This window comes from Cupressus sempervirens, chromosome 1 (assembly GCF_028749045.1).
Source record: "Cupressus sempervirens isolate cs-2001-9-10 chromosome 1, ASM2874904v1, whole genome shotgun sequence".
NCBI lineage: Eukaryota > Viridiplantae > Streptophyta > Pinopsida > Cupressales > Cupressaceae > Cupressus > Cupressus sempervirens.
This window is the reverse complement of record NC_143118.1, coordinates 791,843,814-791,867,808: the sequence shown is the minus strand read 5'-3', so window position 1 is coordinate 791,867,808 and position 23,995 is coordinate 791,843,814. Positions and strand designations below refer to the sequence as shown.

Below are 23,995 nucleotides of genomic sequence, written 5' to 3'. Positions count from 1 at the left end.
ATACATCTCAAGGGTGACCAGACGAACATGCCTGCATAAGTCCATTAAAAGGAGTATCATCAACTTCTTACCAACTCCCCAAAACATAACTACCCATGGGATTGTTGCACCTGAATCCCACAAGAAAAAAGGTCATCTACCTTTCCCAACATCTATAATATCTTGTCGTTCTAAACTGATTACAAGTGGAATGTCCAACTACCACAACATTGCCTCTCTGACCTGTATACCAAAATGGTGACCGTACTGGAGAAGCAAATAGGAAGACACAGGATTTGGTTCCTTCCTCTGTAGAAAAAATCACCTCATACCAACCATCCATCCTAGTCTCAAGTGTCATTTGGAGCATCAAGTCATCAGTAGATGGGTTGAACGAAAAAGACTCTGCATATCTTACAATGTAATCATAGTGAAATGCACAATCTGCCTAGTACGCACAGCTGAATTACACTCATCCTATTCTTCTCTTGTATACTCGTGTATATCCTTAGTCCTCAATGAACCACTGCTGCCCTCAGGTATTTTATTAGTCCCAACATCATACACACCATCATCAATTTTTTCAATTTTTATAGCTCCTAAAGTAAAACTTTGTGTTTTCTTACATCAAATAGTTTTTCCTTTGCCTGCTCAACTTGTACACATTTTCCCCTCGGAAGGAATAATGACCTAATTGTTTTATTGCATTGTCAAGCCAAGTGCAACTTTCCTTGACCTCTTGCAGGTGCTTTCTTCCCTGGGCTGCCGTTAACTTACCCTTCTTGGCTTTTTTAATCCATCCTTCACATAAAGCTTGGGTTTTCAATCCAACATCCATGCTGCAGTAGATTAAATCAGGCTCCTAGTATGTTGAATCTATATCAAGAACATCATGTCTACCCTTTCAATCTTCAGAGCCATCAGTGGAGAACTCAATAATACCAATAGAGTCATTCATGGAAACATCAAGACAATTCAATTCTTCACATCATGTATCAATAATGACTTCTATGTCACCCATCAAGAAGCTCCTACACTCCCTCCTTCAAAATCAAAATGACAACAAATTGCAATCAAAACATGTTAGGAATTTAGTTTCCTAGGGCTTTAACCATTTGAGTCACACGGACATGAATATCTTTTTAGACAAACAAAAAGGAATTTATCCCAAAAGATTGAAGGATGTTTCCAATTAGATAATTATCTCATGCATACCTTTCAGATGGAATAAAATCACCAAATGCAAAGACCAAAGCAAAAGTCAATACAGCAACTCCAATTCCAACCTGCTTGACATTCACAATACTATTATATAATTAGTCTGCAATGTAAATCTGCTTCAGTTTCTTTTGAAAACTGTAAGAAATATAAACTTTTTTCCGTCTTAAAAGAAAAACCATGTATGACACTGTTGTTGCAAAACTCACTTTAGCACCAAGCCCAAGCGAATTCCCCTCTGACTTGGAAATTGGAACATCATAATCAATCGGCTGATATTTCTTTCTTTCCTCTGATTCCTTTTTCTCAATTGCAGCCCTGTAAAATAGTTTCACATTAATAATAAGAAACACAGCTCAGTAATGATGCGCAAAAAAAGATATAAAATATTGAGAAATCATCAATAAAGTAAATGATGCGAAACTATTTATTTATCAAATTATGTGATCTCTTACACCGAAAATCATCACAATTGAGAACAAGAACAAAGCAAAGAAAAACAAATTTATGTTTCCACATGACTCTACATAGATAAAACTAGTTATAATATCTTAAGGAAATAACAAAAAAAAGTTTATTTTATGAATGTACTTGAGCCAATGTATAATAACCCTGACCTGGTTATAATTTGGACAACTCCAATTTCACCACTTTTTTCACACTAAGAAAATGCTTGGCAATTTGTCAAGCACTTGGCAACTAACTCCCATGTAATGAAATTAACTCGAACCCTGATCTGACTATGTTAATATTGATGATGTCCCTTGGATACTTAAGTGCTTTTGCTTTTGGTTTAATTTTGATATGAACATCAACAAGTATTATGGAGTTCTGAAATTGATAACTTTCTTAACACAATCGACTCTGAAATTGAAACTGTTTGTAATATAATAAATTCTGAAAGTGCATTTAATCATGAAAATGCAAAAAAAATTTACAAGAACCTAGAAATCGATTGTATTGTTTTTCCCAAATGACCCACTGATTACAACTATGTCCTAGTTGCAGTAGTATGCCCAGGATGAAACAGTGTGCAGCAGTAAACACCGAGTGTATCACGGGAGCTCTGTCTACTCCTCATGATCAGGCAGATTTCCATAGGTCTGCTAGCCGCCAATGACTATGTCTCAGGCAAATGAGAGATCACGAACAGAAACCTGGGCTATTACAGCATCAATTTTAGACAATATGAAGGCCCATTATGCAGTTGAAAGAATGCCCAATCCAGGGTTGATGACAGTCCAACGTGGGTAGCAATTCCCATGCCAAGTGTTTTCAGGTAGACACCCAAACTTCTACCACGATGGCACCAAATAGAACAGAGTCAGCCGCTTAGGGAAGTGTCATGTCCCCTTTCTAGAGTGGACATCAAAGACGATAGAGTTGGCCTATCATTAGAGTCTCATAGGCTGGCAGTGGTGTTTAGGGACTCAGTCAGGGTACACAGTGTTCGGATCTGTAATTTCAGACAGTAGGAGAGCAGTTGAGAGCAATTCCTTAATTGTAGGAGGAGTTTCCTACATTTTAGGAGATGGAGATGGGTTACATTCTTGAGTCTCTACGAGATCATTCTGTGGTTTCAATTTCGGGAGATTCGGAGACATTCTTATTTTTTAGGAGTATCCCTACTTTTGAGGGATGAGACTGTCAGTTATTTCAAAGTATCCGGCATTAGTCACAGGAGGTGACAAGATTAGTTTCACCTTGTAGAGGTGTTTTGGGCTTTCAGTTCGCTATTTGGGAAATATTTTAATATATTTAAATATTTTCCTAAGCATTTTAATAATTTAAATAAGGCTAAGTTATAGCCATTTTGGAGTAATAAGGGGTTTTTGGCCTCATCTGGATGAGTATCCCTTGGTGTAATAGCTCGTTGGAAAGGTCTTGAACTTTTCTAAATATTTCTCTTTTGACTCAGAGCATTTCGGTGAACGGATTTCTTTCTATTGGGAAAAAGGTCAATTTCTGGATACTTGACCACTTTAAAAATCAGAAATATATTATTTTATAATCCAACGCCATAACCCAATGCCACATGGAGACATTTTTAGGGTTCGAGCTAATTATGGTGGGTTATAAGGAGGTAAAGAGAAAGTTCTATTTCACCATTGACATATTACATCTTTGATTTGCGATTTGGGCTCTGATTGAGCTTTCAGCACTTGGGATGCCAACCCCACTTGCTTTGCCTGTTTGGGATGTAGCCCCCAAAACAATGGTTTGGATTTGTTGCAGTCAAAGGCATCTTGGAGATTGTGCATTGTTTCTTCTTGGGAATGCAGTATTGAATCAGAGTTTCAACTCATTCTATCCACATTTGGGCACTTTGCAGCTGTACGGCAACACCTGGCAGCCATATTCTTTACCACGTGCAGCATTGGAGACCTGGGATCTGGCCGTATCTTCTTTCTGGGTTCATATTTCTTCTTCACGCCTTCAAGTTGGGTTTATCCTTGGTTGTAATCATCTGGATATTATTGTAAATCTTCATCCGGTTACAAACTAGGTTTTATATTTAAAAATCTACTTGAAGCGAAATTACTTTGGCTATATTTGAAATATATTTTCAGAATTGGTTCAAGTTATTGTACTTCTATTATTACTCATTGCAGAATCATCAAAAACATAAAACACTCAAACCCTTCTGCAACTTCTATCTAGCTCTGCTAGAAAATATTATTAAACAAGGAAAACAAATTTAAAAATAATAAAATTACAGTAGACCAGCAGAAGAGATCCATCAAGGATCTTTCAGGAAGTGTAGAGTAAAGGATCGGCTTTGAACAGAAATCCCTAACACTAGTAAACAATACCGACTGCCCAACTATGTGATTGATTGCAGACCAATTCTCACCCAACTAAAATGCCAAAATGAGGAATCTAATGCTTGAGAAGGCTAGGCTGATCAATCACTTTAAATTGCATATCAGATTGCACCGACACCACCTCATCCAATGTCCAATTATCGAGGCATTCCAATCTGCAAGCGAACTTTAATTGCTGTAATGTTCCCAATTTTAATTAATTTGGGGTTCAAGTTATTAATGTTTGTATTTAGGGGTTTCGATTGATTTAGTATATCTCCGACCCATTTTTATTTTGTTCCATAGGTGTTGGCCGTCAGCTATTTTTGTAAACCCTCGGGATGTTTATCCGAAGGGTATTCAAGCATGGCATGTAGGTTGTAGTTGTTATGCTTTGGATTATTTTCTCTGTACTGCGAATTCCTGTTGGAGTTCTCTGTAATTCGCCATTTCGCAAGTGAAAGATCTTCCCTATTTGGCTCGTGCGGTTTCGATTGGATTCAACCCTCACCCTATTCTATTGGTGCATGTAATTCTTCGCTCAAATTTGGCAAATTGGAGCATCATCTTTCGGCACATACTATTCATATTATGGTTTTTGGTACTATCTGGTATTGTCTGTTATTGTCATTATTTAGTGCAAGTATGTCTGTATCATGCTCGTATTAGTTATATGTCTCTGCATTTTCCTTGTCGTACACCCTCTATCCTATCACCATACAGACATTTTCCCCTCACCGTACACCCTTTCCTAAACACTGTATGGACCTCTATAATCACCATACGGCCTCCCATATATTTCGTACGGCCATCTACAGTTCTGCACCTCGTCACCCATCCGTACTGCAATTACCCCCACCGTACAACATTCTCTACTAATCGTACGGGTTCCCATAATCACCGTACGACGTTCTCCACTCACCATACGGGCTCCTCTATACACAGTACGACATGTAACTCATCTCCACCATAGCATCATTTGGCAATCTTCTGTACACCGTACGGCCATCTCTGGTATCCATACGGCCACCTCTTCCTCTACACCGTACGACTCTTCCAATCCAACTCATACATCCTCCCGGTCTAAGCATTTTGCTACCTTCCATATGGCTGTTCTGGGTTTTCTATAACTCATCTGATTTGGAGTTGGTTGGAACATTACAGTGGTTACAGAGTTGGTGATCTTGCTAGCCTATTGGGATGATTGAGAGATTTTTGGATTGGGATAGCGTTATGGTGCCAAGCAGCGACGAAGAGTGGTGGATGAAGACACTACAACGGATTGGCAAAGAGATCAATGAGGGTATTGATCTTCCATTAGATATATTGGAAGTTTTTTTGTGTCAGGTGAACCAATTACCTTCAAGATTTATACAGAGAATCCTCTCATCGATTAAAGATGCCTTAAGTCAACCCAGGCTTTTAAGACACCATGACAAGGGGAAAAGGTTGGCAGTTGTTGCATGTGTCAGTGAGATCTTGAGAATATCGGCTCCTAGAACACCATATTATGGTAACACCATGATAGAGATCCTACATTTGATTGTTGACAGCTTTCAAAGTCTAGATGACATTAGTTCCGAACCCTTTTGCAGAAAATCTACAATTTTGGAGAATTGTGCAAATGTAAATATGGGTAACCTCCTCTTAGATCTCAAATTGCAAAATCTGGTCGACGACATGTTTCATCACTTCTTAGCCACCATCAAGGAAGATCATGATACTAAGGTTTCAGTTGCTATGGAGAGCCTTATGATTTCGTAAATTGAAGAGATGGATCAAATATCCCAACCCATCACATCTATGTTATGGGTTGTTTGTAATCTTGAATGTGTCCCCTCTATAGCCGCATGTAAATTGGTCAATCATTTTTTTGAGCATTGTGAAGAAAAACTAATATCTCATTTGCACAAGTGGGAGAAAATAGATGGCAGCAATATGGACAATGCATTACACCAGAAGGAAGACATTATTACAGGGCCGCTCCAAGAGGAATTGCTAAAACTTCCTTCTACACAACCCGGGGGAGAACAAAAAACTGAAGAAGTTGCTCACATGAATCTTGTGAAGACATGTACAGATCAAGTTATGTCGGTCACCAAGGTTGTAGCTGAAACTGTCTTTCACAGAAGCTATGTCCATCATCATGTCCGTCGCCAAGGTTGTATTTTCGTCACCGTCACCGTGGTCGTGGCCGTGTCTACCATCACCACCATGTCTATTGCAAAGTCCATGCCATGTCCGCCATCATCATATCTGTCAACATTGTTGTGTCTATCATCCTCGTCGAGTTCGTGTCCGTTACCGTCGTGTCCATCATCGACGCTGAGTTCGTGTCCTTCGTCAAGTTCATATCTGTCACCGTTGTCGTGTCTTTCACCGTCGTGTCCATCACCAACTTCGAGTCCGTGTTCGTCACCATTCATATCCGTCACCATCGTGTCCATCACCGACACTGAGTCTGTGTTCGTCGTCGAGTTCGTGTCCAATACCATCGTGTCCATCACCGACACCGAGTTCATGTCCCTCGTCAAGTTCGAATCCGTCACCGACACCGAGTTCGTGTCCCTCGTCAAGTTCGCATCCGTCACGGACACCGCATTCGTGAAGTTTGTATTCGTCAAGTTCATGTCTGACATCGCATTCGTGTTCGTCGCCAAGTTCGTGTTCATTACCATCGTGTCCATCACCGACGCCGAGTTCATGTCCCATGTCAAGTTCGTATCCGTCACCGCCATATTCGTCACTGACATCGAGTCTATGTCTGTCGTCAAGCTAGTGCCCGTCATCATCGTTGTGGTCATCCATGTCATCATTGTGTGTCCACCAGTGCAGCTACAATCGTTGAGACATTGCTCATTATCGGGGCTCTATCCATCGTCAAGGTTTCAACTGGGGTTTTGTGTGCCGCCTAGGTTTTATCTACAACTAGAATTGTTGGGTTTGTACCAACATCGGCGTCTATGTGTATGACCATACCCGAAGAAATTGATGAATATGATGACAATGTTATGATTGGCATCCTTGGGATCCCGGTGACTGAGGATACGACAACGTTTATATCAGAGTGGTGCATCAGAATCCTAATGGTGGTCTACTAATCTCAGTTGAATTCAATCATGCTCATGTAATCCTAAAGAAGCATGGAGTTTCCAGCAAATATGGCTATCCGCTTCAGCGCATGGTATGGGATCTTGGAGTTGCGAATTGCTTGAGGACAAGCAATTTTTGGGCGGCGAGGATTTGTAATGTTCCCAATTTTAATTAATTTGGGGCCCAAGTTATTAATGTTTGTATTTAGGGGTTTCCATTGATCTAGTATATCTCGGACCCATTTTTATTTATTTGTTCCATAGGTGTTGGCCATCGGCTATTTTTGTAAACCCTCGAGATGTTTATCCGAAGGGTATTTAAGCACGACATGTAGGTTGTAGTTGGTATGCTTTGGATTATTTTCTCTATACTACGAATTCCTATTGGAGTTCTCTATAATTTGCCATTTCGGAAGCGAAAGATCTTCCCTATTTGGCTCATGCGGTTTCGGTGGGATTCAACCCTCACCATATTCCGTTGGTGCATGTAATTCTTCGCTTGGATCTAGCAAATTGGAGCATCATCTTTTGGCACATACTATTCATATTATGGTTTCTGGTACTATCTGGTATTGTCTGTTATTGTCATTATTTAGCACAAGTATGTCTGTATCATGCTCGTATTAAATATATCTCTCTGCATTTTCCTTGCTGTACACCCTCTATCCTATCACCATACGGACATTCGGCCCTCACCGTACACCCTTTCCTAAACACTGTACGGGCCTCTATAATTACCATACGACCTCCCATATATTTTGTATGGCCATCTACAGTTTTGCACCTCGTCACCCATCCGTACTGCAATTACCCCCACCGTACAACATTCTCTACTAATCGTACGGGTTCACATAATCACCGTACGGCTTCCTATATTCCATACGGCATCCTCCACTTACCATACGGGCTCCTCTATACATAGTACAACATGTATCTCACCTCCACCATAGCATCGTTTGGCAATCTTCTGTACACCATACGGCCACCTCTTCCTGTACACCTTACAACTCTTCCAATCCAGCTCGTACATCCTCTTGGTTTGTGCATTTTGCTCCCTTCCATATGGCTATTCTAGGTTTTCTATAACTCATCTAGTTTGGAGTTGGTTGGAACATTACAATTGCTTGCAAGGAAGATAACCAACTATAGTCAAGCACTCAAACACCAATGTCTGATAAACAAACCCAGTGATTGCAACTCAATAATTGCAAATGAAATCTATCTTATTCTTCACCCAAGTAATGTTTCCTCAGCAATAACAATAACCCCGAGCCACAAACAATAGCAATAAGGGAGATTCAACAAATAACCAAAATATAATGGAATCACTATACCTCAGCAGTGATTCAAAAACACTTGTCAGCTTTAAACGCTTATACTTCAGCAAAAGACAGAAATCAATAACCTCATAAAACCTTCACAATCAACAAAAGAAAATAGAAAATCCGATCCTTTTCCTTCATACAGAGCTCATATTTATAATCCCCCAAAGGCACTTGTTTCCCAAACAAAACTCCACTTAAGAAGCTTCATCAACACAACATCACTTTATAACATATAATAATACTAGCATTTGCATCAAAAGAAGATGCAATGGTTAAGCCGATGGTAACATATAGGAGATATAAATGAAAATAGTAATTAACATTATAAAATCAAAATTACAATCATAATAATACTAATCCAAGTCTAATGGTCTATTACCACTTAGTATTTTAGTATCAATCTGCCCAAGTAATCTCTTTTATTTTTACTCTTGACTCAAAATAGTACGATATTTGTCCACATTAATCACCATTAGTTTTTCAACAAAAAAGATTATTTAAAATTATTGGATATCTAACATTAGTTATCAATAGAAAAGGTTACAAAACCACACTTAAGAAGAATATGTAGATTATATCAGCTATGAACAAGTTCAAAGGAGTTACCAAGTACGACTTTACTTCAAAATCAAGTATTGTATGTACATATTTATAAGAGAAATACTAAAACATATACTAGATGTGATTATGGAATCACATTTTTGGTGGAGTATAGTCCGATAAATCTCATTAAAAATAAGGGCAAATAATTAGAAGTTTTTTTAGTTATAAATGTTTTACAATTAGATTTTGGATAAGAGTTTTTCAAGTTTAATTTAACTTTTTTTTTAACATGTTATATATATTTTTGTGTGAGATTAAAACTTTCATATGAATATGATATATTGATTAGTTATTAGAATATACATAGTTTTGTGATTATAATATGTATAATTTTATAAATAATTTGATTTTTATTTATTTTTATGAGTAAAAGGCTGAAGCCCTATATATATATTATTACAAAGTTTGCATTTAAATGGGCACTAGTAGGAAAGAACGGAGAAAGAAAACCTCCAATCTTGCCTGGGACCAAGGTCCTATACAAAGTACAAAACTAAAAGAGACATACCCTAGTTTTCCTAGCCTTCTTTACAAAAAATTTCAATGCTTTCATCTATTTTCCAATTTGATTTTCTTGATTTTATATTCAGGTACCCTTGTCCTTGGGGTTTTTGGAAAATAGTCCTTCTTTTGCATCTTGTGGATCCCTTATGTCAATTTTTACATTGTGATTGATTGTCCCATTTGAGCCTCTTTATGTTTCATTGACGCATTTAACTATTTTAGAGATACAAAGCTTTAATCCTTTGTGTTTCATTGTCTTCTACATGAAACTTCAAACTCACATGAAACCATTAGCCGAGAGTAACCAAAAAATAAAGGAAAAAATCTCTTATTCTAAGGATCCTAACTATGCTTTTTGTTAATTCTTTAAGTTTCCCATTTTACATTTTCTACTTTCTTTATTTGCATTTAGGAGTGCTTTTAATTTCTTTATATATTCGCAATTTTATTATCACTTAAAGTTTTGATTGGTATAGAGCCTTTTTTGGATCGATTGATTGGATATGAATATCTCTGCTTGTTGATTTTGTAAATATTCCATAAGTTTCTACATCAATATGCAATCAATAAGAAATAAATCTAGTGCATTGATTTTATCCCTAATTTAACTAGGTAGTTTGGTTTCTTGTCCATTAATCCTTCCTCTGTTTAGGAATTAATGTAGGAGTATGTGCTTTTCAAGTTTTATTTTTTAAAAATTGTTATCCTAAATTGTTTTTGAATTTTAAAAGGACCTTGTTTGAAAAGTTGATAAAAACTAGAGCAGAAGACAACAAACACTCTGACTTCTTACATAGATAGGGATGTTAGTGTAGTTTTTTATTTTTCCTATTTTGCTAGGTTTTTCCTACACTTTTAATAATTTTGCTTAGGTTAATAAAGCATTTCTTATTAGGTGAATGGTTGTGAGGTGTCATCTTCCTACATGTGAGCATCCATTAGCTATCTTGGGAAGATACTTTGCTATCTTTAGTCTGATAGATGGTTGCTCCTCATTGGTTGGTGTTGCCACCTCCTCCCTCTTCCTAGCCTATATAAGCATGCTACCTGGCTTGTATTTGCATCTCTTGTTTTTGCATCCTCTTAATGTTATTTTGCTTCTAGCATTTGCATTACTCTCTTGGAGACTAACTCTATGATGCTATTTTGATTTTGTATCATTTGCATTCATAGTTTAAATATTTACTCTTTGCACTAGTTTTCTGGGTTATTAATCTTTTCAGATTCTAACATGGTATCAGAGCTTTTCTATGTGCAAGAGTAGATTTTAGTTTCCTTATTTGAGAGATTTGGGGGGGGCAAATAAACTTTATTGTAGTTTTTTTAAAAACGAAGTATGCTCTTCTCTTGCATCTTTGGATGATCCTGAGAATCAGAAAAGTTTTGACAAAAATAGTTTTTTTCTGGGGTTTCAATCTCAAATCTGACAACCAACTTACATATTTGGAGTTTTTAATCAGTTTTGCAGGTTCCAGCATGCCATTGATGGACTTAAGAAGCTGATCCAGCATTTGCATGTCAAATTTTGGTTGCTGGGGTCGTTTTCTGATTTTTGGAGCCGTTTTTTACTGTTAAAGACGTCTGATTTACACTACAGCAACATCTTCTGTTGATCAGCAAGAAAAACGCTTTCTGGGTTTTGTTCGCAGCCCCGAAAAACCATCTGGGTATCTTTTAGATTTTGCATGCAAGCTGTATATTTTTCAGGATCAAGCATGCAAAGCTACAGCCATACCCCTCTCCGTTGGCAGCCGCCGATTTGAATGCAGTTTTCAAATGTCTCGTTCTTGCTCATACGGACTTCAATTTTGATGATTCTTGTTATGAACTTGGCTATTTTTTTGTGCTCTATCCACTAGTGGAGTTATTTTTTGATTTTCATGCATGAATTCTTCAGAAATTGCAAATTCTCAGCCGTGACTGTGCACAGTTCTCATTTTGCAAACTTCGGAGGATCATAACTTTCTCATACGACCTCGTATCGAGGCGATTCTTTTTTTGAAAGTACATGATTTTTCGAGTAGATCACAATGGTGTTGTTTGTTTCCTTGATTATTGTGCCCAAGTTTCACTTTTAGCATATGCTCTTCATGAGGGTTTGTAATGCATTGAAATCAAGACCACTAAGTATCTCTTTCTAGTGGTAGTTGTAAATGCACTAAAATAAAGTGTCAAATCATAATTCTTTTGGGGGGGGTTCTTTGATTGAGTAAAAAGGGGGGGGACATTGTCGTGGCTGGGTTCTCTTCTTTTTAGCATTTCTTTGCATTTCTTCATCATGGATCAAACAAATATGCCCATCCTAACTCCATACAATTATTTTGAGTGGAAATCACGCATGACAATTCACTTAAGGAAAGCTGGATTAAATAGGATAACTATGGGATTTGAAACTGAACCTGCTAAAGATGAAGATAAGCCTAAGTGGTTTAACAAATGTGATGAGGCATTTGGAACATTGTGTTTGTCTGTTTCTCCTGACTTGCTATTTCACATTGAGTCTTTGGATACACCAAATGAAGTATGGACAAAGCTAGAAACACTATTTGGCACACAAGATTCAATGAGGGGTCATATGTTGGAAAATGAATTAATAAGTTTGAGTCCAGGCAATTTCAACACAATCCAAGATTTCTTCACCAAATTGAAATCACTAAGGCTGCAGTTAAAACAATGTGGAATTGAAAAGAAAGATGAACAACTGATTCTTAGTATTCTCTCTAAGCTAAGTTCAGAATATTCTGTGTTTGTCTCTACCTTCTATGCTACTAAGGGTGCACTTGGTACTCAATTCACCATGCCATCTTTAGATGATTTTGCTATCAATCTCACTCAAGAACAGGACAAGCTAATCCAGATGGGCATTCTTAAGTCCTCTAAGTCACATGCCTTGGCTGCCAACCAAGGCACAAAAGAACAATAAGGACAAAGTAGTAACAACAATAGTAAGGACAAGAAACAAAAGAATAGCGAGGAGAAGAAGGATCAGATGCCAGTTTCTTCAAAAGAAACTATTGATACACCATCTTCCAAGGGCAATAAACCTAAGAAAGAAAAGGTCAAATGTGCTTATTGTAAAAGACTTGGTCATGATGAACATAAATGTTTGCAGAAACAACTTGATCACTTGACATACATTCTTGAGAAGAATAATATCAGTGTTCCTGAGTCTATCAAACAAAGTTCTAATGAAGGGTTTAACAAAGAAAAAGAAAACAGCAAGGGGAAAGGAAAGGGCAAGGCCCTTTTTGCAGTTGCTTCCTCACCATCCACTTGGGTTCTTGATTCGAGTGCTTCACACCACATGGCTTCATCTAAGGAAGAAATTGCATCCTTGGAGCAATGTACTATGCCTTCTATGTTGATGGCTGACAACACTCCTATTGAGGTGTGCGGGAGAGGGTCTGTTGATGTGGGGGATGGCACATTCCATGATGTTCCTTATGTACCCTCATTGTCAACTAATCTCCTATCGGTAAACCAGATCACTCACACAGGTTTAGGCAAGCGGGTTGAGTTCACTCCTGATTCAGTGGAGATACGTGAGTTGCACAATGATTCTACAATTGCAGTTGGGAGAGCAGATCATCAGTCAAGACTCTATATGTTTTCTCACCTTGTTCCTGATCCTCCTTTGACTATTTTTCTCACTCACTCTAATGATGTGAGAAGATTATGGCATGAGCAGTTTGGCCATCTTAACTTCCACTACTTGCATCAGCTTAACCAGCAGAGCATGGTCACAGGGTTGCCTTCTACTTTGACATTGGAGTCACTTGGAATACATGATAGATCTCCTGATGGGTCAAATTCACTTGAGCAGTCTTCTACCTCCACTTTTGATGCAGAGAGTGACTCAAAGGACTCACCTCCTTCCTCTCCTAGTCATCATTCACAGGTTGATGATTCTCCTCTAGATTCTCCATCTTCTGGTCCACTTTGGGCTAGACAGACCTTGCAGTTTGCAGGTGATTGGGTTGGGGATCCATCAGACACCAAGCAGACTCATTCACAATTCCAGGATGCTCTACATATCTTCATTGCTACTGCCTCAAATCCACAGTCCTTTCATGAGGCTTCTGGTATTTTTGAGTGGGATACAGCTATGCAGGAAGAGTATAGTTCCTTGATGAGGAACCACACTTGGGATCTTGTCCCTTTTTCTAAGGGAAGAAAAATTGTTCGATGTAAGTGGATCTACCGGACAAAATTTGCAAGCTTTGCTGGAGGTGCAGGATGCTACATCTTTTGGGGGGGCCTCTTCCTCTCACTTGGAGTCCTAATTTTCTTTGGGGAGTCTCTTTTCTCTCTCTTTTGGGGGAATTTTATGTACATGGGTACCTCATCAGGCTTGACTTGCCGAGACCCATTTCTACATCCACCTAAGCTTCGCTTATGGGGGGTATTTTTCCTATTTTGCTAGGTTTTTCCTACACTTTTAATAATCTTGCTTAGGTTAATAAAGCATGTCTTATTAGGTGAATGGTTGTGAGGTGTCATCTTCCTACATGTGAGCATCCATTAGCTATCTTGGGAAGATACTTTGCTATCTTTAGTCTGATAGATGGTTGCTCCTCATTGGTTGGTGTTGCCACCTCCTCCCTCTTCCTAGCCTATATAAGCATGCTACCTGGCTTGTATTTGCATCTCTTGTTTTTGCATCCTCTTAATGCTATTTTGCTTCTAGCATTTGCATTACTCTCTTGGAGACTAACTCTATGATGCTATTTTGATTTTGTATCATTTGCATTCATAGTTTAGATATTTACTCTTTGCACTAGTTTTCTGGGTTATTAATCTTTTCAGATTCTAACAAGGGAGAGGTAAGGAATCTATAACACTATTTTTGTAATTAATATCATTCTTATTGAAGATAATAGAGAGAAGTTTGATGAAGTTCTAGTTCTAGATTAATTTTCCTTTATCCAGTGGTACTTTAAGATGACATTGTTTTCAGGTATAGGATTTTTATTTAGTAAAGTTTTTTTGTAGTACTTTTTTTCGTATTATTTATTTATTATCAATTTATCCTCTCCATCTGCTCCTAAGTTAACCAATTTATCAGCTTCTTTGTTTCCTTCCCAAAAATGTGTTTTATCATTATTTCGTTAAATGATTTAAGTATTGTTATTGCATATTCTAGCTTAGATTGCAATTGTTAGTTAGGTGTGCTTTCCTTTCTTCTTGCATTTAGTATAATTTGTGAGTCTCCTATAATTGGCTTAGTAATCGTCAATTACTTACAGATACTTAGATCTTCTATTGAGGGATTTGAGCAAGACAAATCCACAAAACCCAAAGAACACTTGCATGCAAGAACCTGTCACAAAGAAGTGGCAAGGGTTTTCCTCTGAAAATATGCAAATTATATTATCAAACTAAAAGAATGAGAGATATTTACAAAAGATCAATCCTTAGGGCCGTTTGGTGAGCGGAATAGGAATACATATTCTGGAATACGTATTCCAAAAATTGTGAATTCCTTGTTTGGATGCACCAAAATGGGATTGGAATACGAAGCAAAAATGGAATACGTATTCCATTTTTGGCCCAAAAATGGGGTTTTGCAATTCCACCAAAATAGGTGGTATTGGAATACATATTCCTATTCCATTTTTTTTAACTTTAGAAAACATAAATTTTCAGGTTCGCGAATTCCCATCAAATATTGGCTGAACCAAACGGAGAACAGGAATACGTTCTATTCCAAAATACGTATTCTAGAATATGTATTCCAGAATACGTATTCCTATTCTGCTCACCAAACGGGCCCTTATAGAAGGAGATCGGAAAACCTCAAAAGGAAACCCTAAGAGGTAAATGACATTTAATAATTACTAATTAATTATTAAATGGAAATGCAAAGTGCATAAAGTGAAATCTTAAGAAAGGATTAAAGGTAATTTAATAAATTAAATTAAATTAACACCCCCCCTTAAGATGAGCAACAATGCAACTACAAACAATGCAAAAAAAGCAAGGAAACTACAATACAATGCTGAAAGAAAACTTGGGTCCTAGCAACAATGCCTGATGAGGTACCCAATCACAACCAAATCTCTATGGAACAGAGAAATAGGGAAAACCACCTAGGAAAAACCCTACTCCAAAAAGAGATAGCAAAGAAAAAAGCACAAATGATATGTTTCAAGAGACCCTCTCAAAACCATAAGTACAATGAAACCCCCCATGATAGAGGCTTGAGATTCCATAGCCCCTCCAGAATGGCAGAACTCCTGTGTTGATGAACAGACCAATGTGGCTCCAATCTAAAGGAAACAAAGGCTGTGGAAAACAAGGATGAAACCCCTGAATGTAAGGTGAAGTTGGAAATCCTAGCTAATGCTCAAAGGAGAAGGCATGAGAATCCTGAAATGGAATCTCTAATGGAGGCGGGATAACAGGTGTGTTGAATCTTCCATCTCAAAGGAGATGTGTGTCCTCTAATATATCCTCAACAACTGCAGTAGGTGGCTCGATGACTAGAGCTACAACGGTAGGCAATGCTTAAGAGAAATCCTATGTAATAGATGGAATTTGAACAAGAGGTGGAGATGTAGAAGTCACAACACTGGTCTCAGAAACAACACATAAGTTCAAGTGACCTGACTGGAACTCAGTAGTCTCTCATGAAGGAGAGTGAGTCTCCGATAGTGGAGATGGTGGACCAAAATGAGAGAAAGTGTATAGGCGAGAAGAGTGATCAATAGTCCTTGTAGCAACAATATTGTTCGTCTCACTATCTCTAATGTGCACTAAATCTTGTGCAAACTCAACTGTCTTCCCTGTCCCACTGTGTGTAATCTAATAGATAGAGAGAAGGTTAAAGGACAAAGATGAAACACAAAGTACATCATGAAATGTACCGTCATCAATGCCAAAAGAACCTTTCCCACATACAGTCATAATAGTGTTGTTCCCTATCAAAATGTGCGAATTAGGAGAAGCCTCAAAAGAAGAGAACAAATCATGAGAAGATGCCATATGGTGTGAAGCACCTGAATCCAATGCCATCTAGAAGAGTGTGGAGTAGTAGTTGCACACAGTACATGACCCTTTCCTATATCTTTACCATCTGACTGAAATGATGATGATGAAGATTTGTGAGAAGTAGAAGGAATATCAATGTTGCTCTTCTGAAGGAGAGCTGTCAAATCTAAAACCTATTTGGCATAGCCATCTAACTTCTCATAACAATGTGACTCATCATGATTGGGCTTATTACAATAAGCACACTTCGGTCTATCTTGATTTGGTTTATCCCCCTTAGGAGCAGGTGGGCCTGATGAGATGTGTGGACTAGAATCAATTTGAGACTTCGTAGGATGTGACTTTTGTTTCTTCTCCTTCTTTCCAAAAGATGTCTGAGCTACCAATTCATAAGTCTGTGAACTCATGAGAGAATAGAACTGAGAGATCTTAGCTTGCTTTCAAGTCAAATGATCACAAAAAACCTCAAAAGATGGCATGGTAAATCCAGTACCCAAAGCATCCATGGTGGAATGGAAGGTAGAAGCAAAAATCTAAAAGTTTCCACGAAGCTTAGAAAGAATCAGGAAGCGGGCAAGTGGCGCGCGGGATGAGCGCAATCTAGAGGCATGGTAGTGGCGTGAGAGCAGTGGCGGATTTAATTAAAATGCATCACATTTTTTAAAAACTAATTTTTTGTTTATTTTTTAATTTTTTTTAATTTGCATAAAGAGGTCGTACAACCCTGTTATGCAAAAACAATTTGCCCCCCAGTTAACATTGTCCAAAATTGACAAATTTTATACGAAAATGGTGGTTTTGATGCCTTCTGAATCCAACTATGAGGTCTGTTTGGCCTCAAAGTGCTCCAAAAATAGAGAACCCCCTATTTTCACAAAAAATACCTGTAAAAAGTTAGATCTGTTCTAGCAAACCTTCATTCTTTTTTTTCTCCAAATAAGAACAAGCTGCAGTAGGTCAAGCTCTGATACCATGAAGGATTTGAGCAAGACAAATCCACAAAACCCGAAGAACACCTGCATGCAAGAACCTGTCACAGAGAAAAAAAAAACAAAGAAGAGGCAACATTGGTGTTTAAGATCGGATATTTGTTTGTGAAATATTACATTAGATCATACTTGATAAACATTGGTGTTTGTCAAGTCGTAACTTATGCATAAACCTCGATTAGTGATTGGATATCTAAACTGAAATGAAAAGGCACATTTGAAGACATTCCATCAACAAACATGTCTCCACTTTGTAGAGACATGTTCGCTCATGGAACATGCCTCTTCTTTGAATATATATTGCAGACCCGATCTCCAAAGAGGGACACATAAATCAATTAGTGTTTGCCACTTGGAAATCGAGCACCATAAATCAAATTCAGACTTGAGAAATAATAACCAATATTTTCAATATTGATTTAGCATCACTTCTACATTAGACAAGAGCATGATAATCCATATTCTGATTACAACCTGCAGATAAGGTGCAAGCATTAGTAAGGATTATAGACTGAAACTTTAAAAGATGCAGATAGTTCAAATCTGAAATAAATTTAATCTTCTTTAACATAACAGATCTGGGGCAGCTCCTTTAGATCGAGAAACACTTAATGATCTAAGGAGGAGGAGACTTTGTTTTCATTGTAGGGGTCCTTATGATGAAAAACACGATTACCCTTTGAAGCCAAGGGTAAAACTAGGATGATGAAGTGGTTTTATGATGATGAGGAGAATTCTGATTTTTCATATTAGCCAGCTGAAAATGAACAAGAGACACATAAAGGAGCAGTTAATAATCCACACGTTATTTATTATTCTGATCTTAAGGTAGTGTAACTTTCTAGCATGAGAAAGTTAGGATCATTCAGGTTACCAATCTCTCGATAGGGCAACGAGTTATTGCCCATCATGATACAAGTGCTACTCATAATTTTATTGATTCACGGTTGGTCTCCAAGAGGGACATCCAAACAAAGGAGTTTAAGGGCTTTAGAGTGCAGGTAGTTGATGTTTATACTCTTAAATGTAATAGGATAATTACTAAGCTTCCATGAAGATAGATAATTATGCATTTAAGGAAGATTTTTATGTTGTTGACATAGTTGGTACTGATATTGTTCTTAGTATGAGCAGGTTACCCCCTATAGAGGACATTCATCTCAACACTAAGAATATGGAGGTGAGATTTATTAAAGATGGTAAAACTCACATCCTTAAGGCTATCACAAATCGCAACTGAAGTTAATTTCATCTAGATGTATGTAGAATCTTATTGAGCATGATACAGTTGATTGGGCAGCGGAGTGTAGGATGTTACCTACACATGATGTGATAGATAAACCAGCCTACCATCCTGATATACAACAGATTAGAACAAAACACTCTAAAGTGTTTAGTGATTCACCATCTGGCAAGCCATCTGATAGAGGAATAGAGTACATCATTGAGTTAGAGAGTAGTAAGCCCGTCATGAGACTCCTTACCGACACCCTAAACGCCTAAAAGATGAGATAGAGAAGACTATTGAAGAGCTCTCTATGAGTCATATTAGGTCAAGTAAGTCCCATTTTGCTTCATTGATTGTTTTGGTGAAGAAAAAGAATGGTACATTCAAGATGTGCATTGACTACCAAATGCTGAATAGGACTGTTGAAAGGTCTAGCATCAGTCAAAGTAATACTAAGTATCTGAATCTATTATGCTCTGATATATATATATATATATATATATATATATATATATATATATACACATATGATAATATATACAAATATGTATGTATATAAGTAACACAAGACATGATTAAGATCAGGCCTATATTACTGTTGTTGCCAATTCACATCAGGTTATTGTCCTTATTGATATTACTATTGTTGCCGATTCACATCGGGTTACTATCATTATTCATATTATTACATTGTTATCTCCAATCAGGGGTCGGGCTCCATTTATGTTGCCATCAATATAACTATTAAGTATTATCGAACATGTTTTATTTGGCATGATTAACCGCCAGTTGTTTATGTTGACTAACGGTTGTGACCACGTAGGGTCATGACCTTATGTGGCCTTTGGCCACGTAGAGTCATGCCCCTGCGGGGACATAACCCTTCATCTTATATAAGTGTTTGCTCTCATCGGTGCACAAGGCAATATCAATACATAACATACTTGCAGTCACAGTATTGCAGAGTAATATTGCAGATTATCAAATACATTCTTTTCAGCATTCAGTATTCCAGACAAAACACATTGGAGCATTCTGAAGGTACACTCCTGCTACATACAAACAATAAGAAGTGAAGTCTGATATAATCTGATATTCTTTCTATCAGATATCCTATAAAATAACATGGTATCAAAGCCATTCTGATAAGAAATTTTATTTAGAACTTTTTTTTTTAAAAATCAAAATGGTTAACCACCTGAGGTTAGAGATAGATTAGAGGGGACATCAAATTTTTCTTCCTAGAAAATTTGTGTCATGATAATTCTAAGAGAACTGGAATTAGAAGAGTGTAGAATCAAATAAAACTATTCCAGAAAATGATGCAGACAAAACATGGAAAAGGCACAACAATAAAGCCATGAAAATAATTATAGACACAGTTCAGGATCATATTCTTCCTTCTATTTCTAGCCTTTCTATAGCATTTGACATGTTCTCCACTATAACGAACACCTTTGAAATCAATAATACTATCAGATTGTTGACCTTAAAGAAGAATTTATTATACATAAAAATGAACAGTGGAGAAACTATCACTACCTATTTTCTAAGAATCTCTGAACTAAAAGATCAACTTGCTACAATTGCAAGTCAAGTTGATGATAAAGAACTTACCATGATTGCCCTAAGGGGACTTCCTCCATCTTGGGAAACGTTTATTCGAGGACTAAGCTCTTGACCTGAGCTTCCAAAATTTGAATTACTCAAGAATGAATGCACTCAAGAGGAATCAAGATTAGTCTCAAGGGGGATAAGCTTAAATCAAGAGGGAGACATTCATGCACTTCAAGTAAGCTCCAATAGAAAAGGAAAATTCAATTGAAATAGGAGAGAATCTAACAAACCTTATAAGAAAAGAGATTGGTCAAAAGTGAGATGTTTTAACTGCAACAAAATTGGTCACTCTCATAATGTCTGTCCTGAACAAAAAAGAATTCAAGCTACTCTAGCATAAATAAAGAAGAAAAGGAGGAAGTAGAAGAAAATCATGCATTTTATCTAGCACTCTCTAGTGAGTTCAACAAAAACGCTTGGATCATAGATAGTGGAGCATCTCGACATATAACAGGCTTTAGAGACAAATTCGAAAGCTTCTCTGATTACAACTCAGAAGAGGTAACCATCAAGGACAACTCCTCTCATCCAATCAAAGGTATTGGGTCTTGTTCCATTCATCTAAATTCTAGCATTACTCTTCAACTTAACAATGTTTTATATGTACCTGGAATTAAAAGAAATCTAGTCTCTATAGTTGGCCTTTCTGATCAAGGGTACAAAATCCGTTTTCAAGAATACAGAGTTCTGTCTTGGCCTAAAAATGCTAACATCAAGAAAGCCATCACTATTGGTGTTAGAGATGGGAGCTTATATAAACTTTGTAATCAACAAAATTTTGCACTAAGTCATGAAAATCCAAGAGTCTACAAAAATCTAGTATAGGAGATTAGGTCACCTACATTTCCAAGCATTGTCATCTATATGAAAAATTGTCAAAGGGTTACCTAATCTAAAATCAGATCACTTGGGTGTTTGCAAAGGTTGTGCCCTAGGTAAAATGTCAAGAAAACCTTTCCCAAAAGTGTTCATAAATCAAAAGCAATACTGGAACTCATTCATTCTAACCTATGCGGTCCTATGTCTGTACCCTCTCTAAATGGGTGGCCCTATTATGTAATCTTTATTGATGGTTATTCTAAGAGAACATGGATCTATTTCCTAAAACAAAAGGAATCTAGTGAAGTACTCTCAAAATTCAAAGAATTCAAAGCCCTAGTAGAAAATCAGTCAGGAAAGAAAATTAAAATTTTAAGATCAGATAATGGAGGAGAGTACTATTAAGGCTAAGGATTTGCACCCTATTAAACTATACTAGTTTAACAATCCTGCCTAACATGGGAGTCATTTCTGTATGTGAGACATGCGTACCCAGAAATGAAACCTCCGGATTCTAGGCCGGTTCCTATTGGATAATCTCTGGTTAATATATGAAACTACTTTAAACTTATGGGGGAAAGAATTAGAATTGCTGGAAATGAACTTATAATTTGTAACTTAAACTAAACAACCAAGTGATACACCAAATGTGACAGGAAAACTGAGAAAATAATGGCTTTCTTAAGAAGACTATATGAATTCTATAACTAGAGATGAAACACTTCTATTCTGTATAGATATGCATTAATATTTCATAATAAGGTCCTTAAACAGATTAGCAAGGAAGATAAATTCTTCACATGAAAACCAAATTTAACTTAGACACAAATTATAACCTGCATATAACATACACTCCTACAACAAGGTAATAGATGAGACAAAAGAAAATAAGGAATTATTAACTCACGTATATCTCTCATCAATCATGCACTTGACACAAAAACACAGGAAGAAAGAAGGCTTGAATCTGATAGAAAACTGCTCCAAAATGCTGCCAGTATTTACTAGTCTCCAAAAGAGTTACAAAATTTTGCATGAAAACTACCAAGGACATAAAAATTGTCACAAGAGCCTCCCTCTACATCATCAGAACCTCCTAAATGAATTCAGAAATTTTCCTAAATACAATCCCAACCTGGGTCGAATTCAGAAAAACAAGCTACAAAAAGGGAGTCAAGACTTATCAAGAAGATGACTCAGTTTGTAACAACTGCACTAAGTCATAATGAGACCTATGACTCATGTCAAAATCCCCCAAAATGCTCTAACTGGTCATAAAAGACCTCTGAAAAGCTTGGTCAAAGTCTAAATTTGACCTAGAAATAAAACCCTACAATCTCTCCTCAATAATTCAAAATACCAAGTCTTCAGCTACTATTTATCCTCCTTTTTCTCCTCCAAACACCTGTCGTAACTGATTTGAAATCCCTAAGTTCAAGATTTGAAAAAGATAGGACTTTGAAAATGTCTATACATTTGCATTTAATTAAACAAGATTATAAAATGGTTTATAAAATACCAATAAATAATCCTATTCAAAATGCAAATATTTACAAAAAACCTAAGTGTTAAAATGCTAACACTTAACTCTTCCACCCTCATGGCATAAAACATTATATTTTTTTTGCTTTCTTTTTTTTTTTTTTTTTTTAAAAAACACCTCTTCTAAGTCGACGGACTTCACATTTTATACAAAAGGCGAAAGGCAAAAAACGTTTTACTACCCTAATCTTCTTTTATTTTTCATCGCCTTCATTTTGGAGAGCTGAGAACTTGAGAGAAAACTGCGGCAAGGGTTTTGAAGATACTTTGAACTTTATCTGCAGCCGCCATTAATGGAAAAATTTTCCTCCTTGCTGAAGCTGATACGACTGGAAGTCGTTTAGTATAGAGGTAACATTGTTTGTTTACAACCAGCTAATAATTTGATTTAAGCCGCCATTCGGATTTGTTGTAACCGTATTGTGTTAAATCTGTTATGATCTTGGAGACACCGGTCTTGTCTTTTATCTGTTTTTTGCATGAAGACCTCGAGTTTTTTACTGACTGCTGGAAGCACAATTTTTCTTCTCTCTGCTGTTATTTTGGAATCACCATGGTTTCCTACTGCTGGAGGTAACGTTTTTCCACTTTTAATAAACGTTTTTCTGCTGCCTCTGTAAGATTCAATGGTATATTTGGAAACGTTATGAAAAAAATGCGTTTTCGCTTTAGTGCTGGAAGCACGATTTTTCTCTTAACAAAGTTGTCTCCATTTTTAAGAACTAGTGCTAGGAGCACGTTATTCTGCAGAGTTTTGCTTAGACCTTATTTTGGGGCACGTTTTTTCCTTCTCTCTGTTGAAATAGCTCCAGATTTGATTATATGCTGCAGGTATTTAGTTGGGTTTGAGTAGATATCAGTATTTGAAAGTTAATATCATTGGTGTTGGAAGCAGAATTTCTTGCATACAAAAAATTTGTTGTTTTCATCTTATTTCAGGCTATAGCATTGTTCTAAACCCACTTGACAGATAGGGTTTTTCTTTGACTGGTTGTTTGGAAGTTTTATCACTTCTTGTAACATTCTTTCCCATACTTTTTCACATTTGGAAAATATGCATCCACCAATACTGCTGTAACAAATTATCTTTATCAGAGCACTTTCCTAATGGGCTTGTAACTATTTTGATTAATTTAATTGCCATTTCTGATATTGCTGCATTAGTGGGTGCACACACCAGTACTCTGAACTTCTTATGGCCTAAGGTGGAAAGAAGTGAGATCAACATTGAAATTTTCCTTGTTCCTAGGGATCCTGGATCAATTTTATATCAGAAGAAATATTA

At 37.0% G+C, this 23,995-nt stretch overlaps 1 protein-coding gene across 5 annotated transcripts in view; it reads right to left on the bottom strand.

The window, feature by feature from the left end:
- Positions 1-23,995, bottom strand: part of LOC149580246 (Tetratricopeptide repeat (TPR)-like superfamily protein) — a 344,359-nt gene that overhangs the window by 161,842 nt on the left and 158,522 nt on the right. For all 5 annotated transcript variants that reach the window (XM_089790050.1, XM_089790051.1, XM_089790054.1 and 2 more), the window contains 2 exons: positions 1,407-1,515; positions 1,195-1,265 (listed from right to left, as the gene is read on the bottom strand). In XM_089790050.1, the coding sequence (XP_089646176.1) occupies positions 1,195-1,265; positions 1,407-1,515 (180 nt within the window). The remainder of the gene's footprint in view (positions 1-1,194; positions 1,266-1,406; positions 1,516-23,995) is intronic.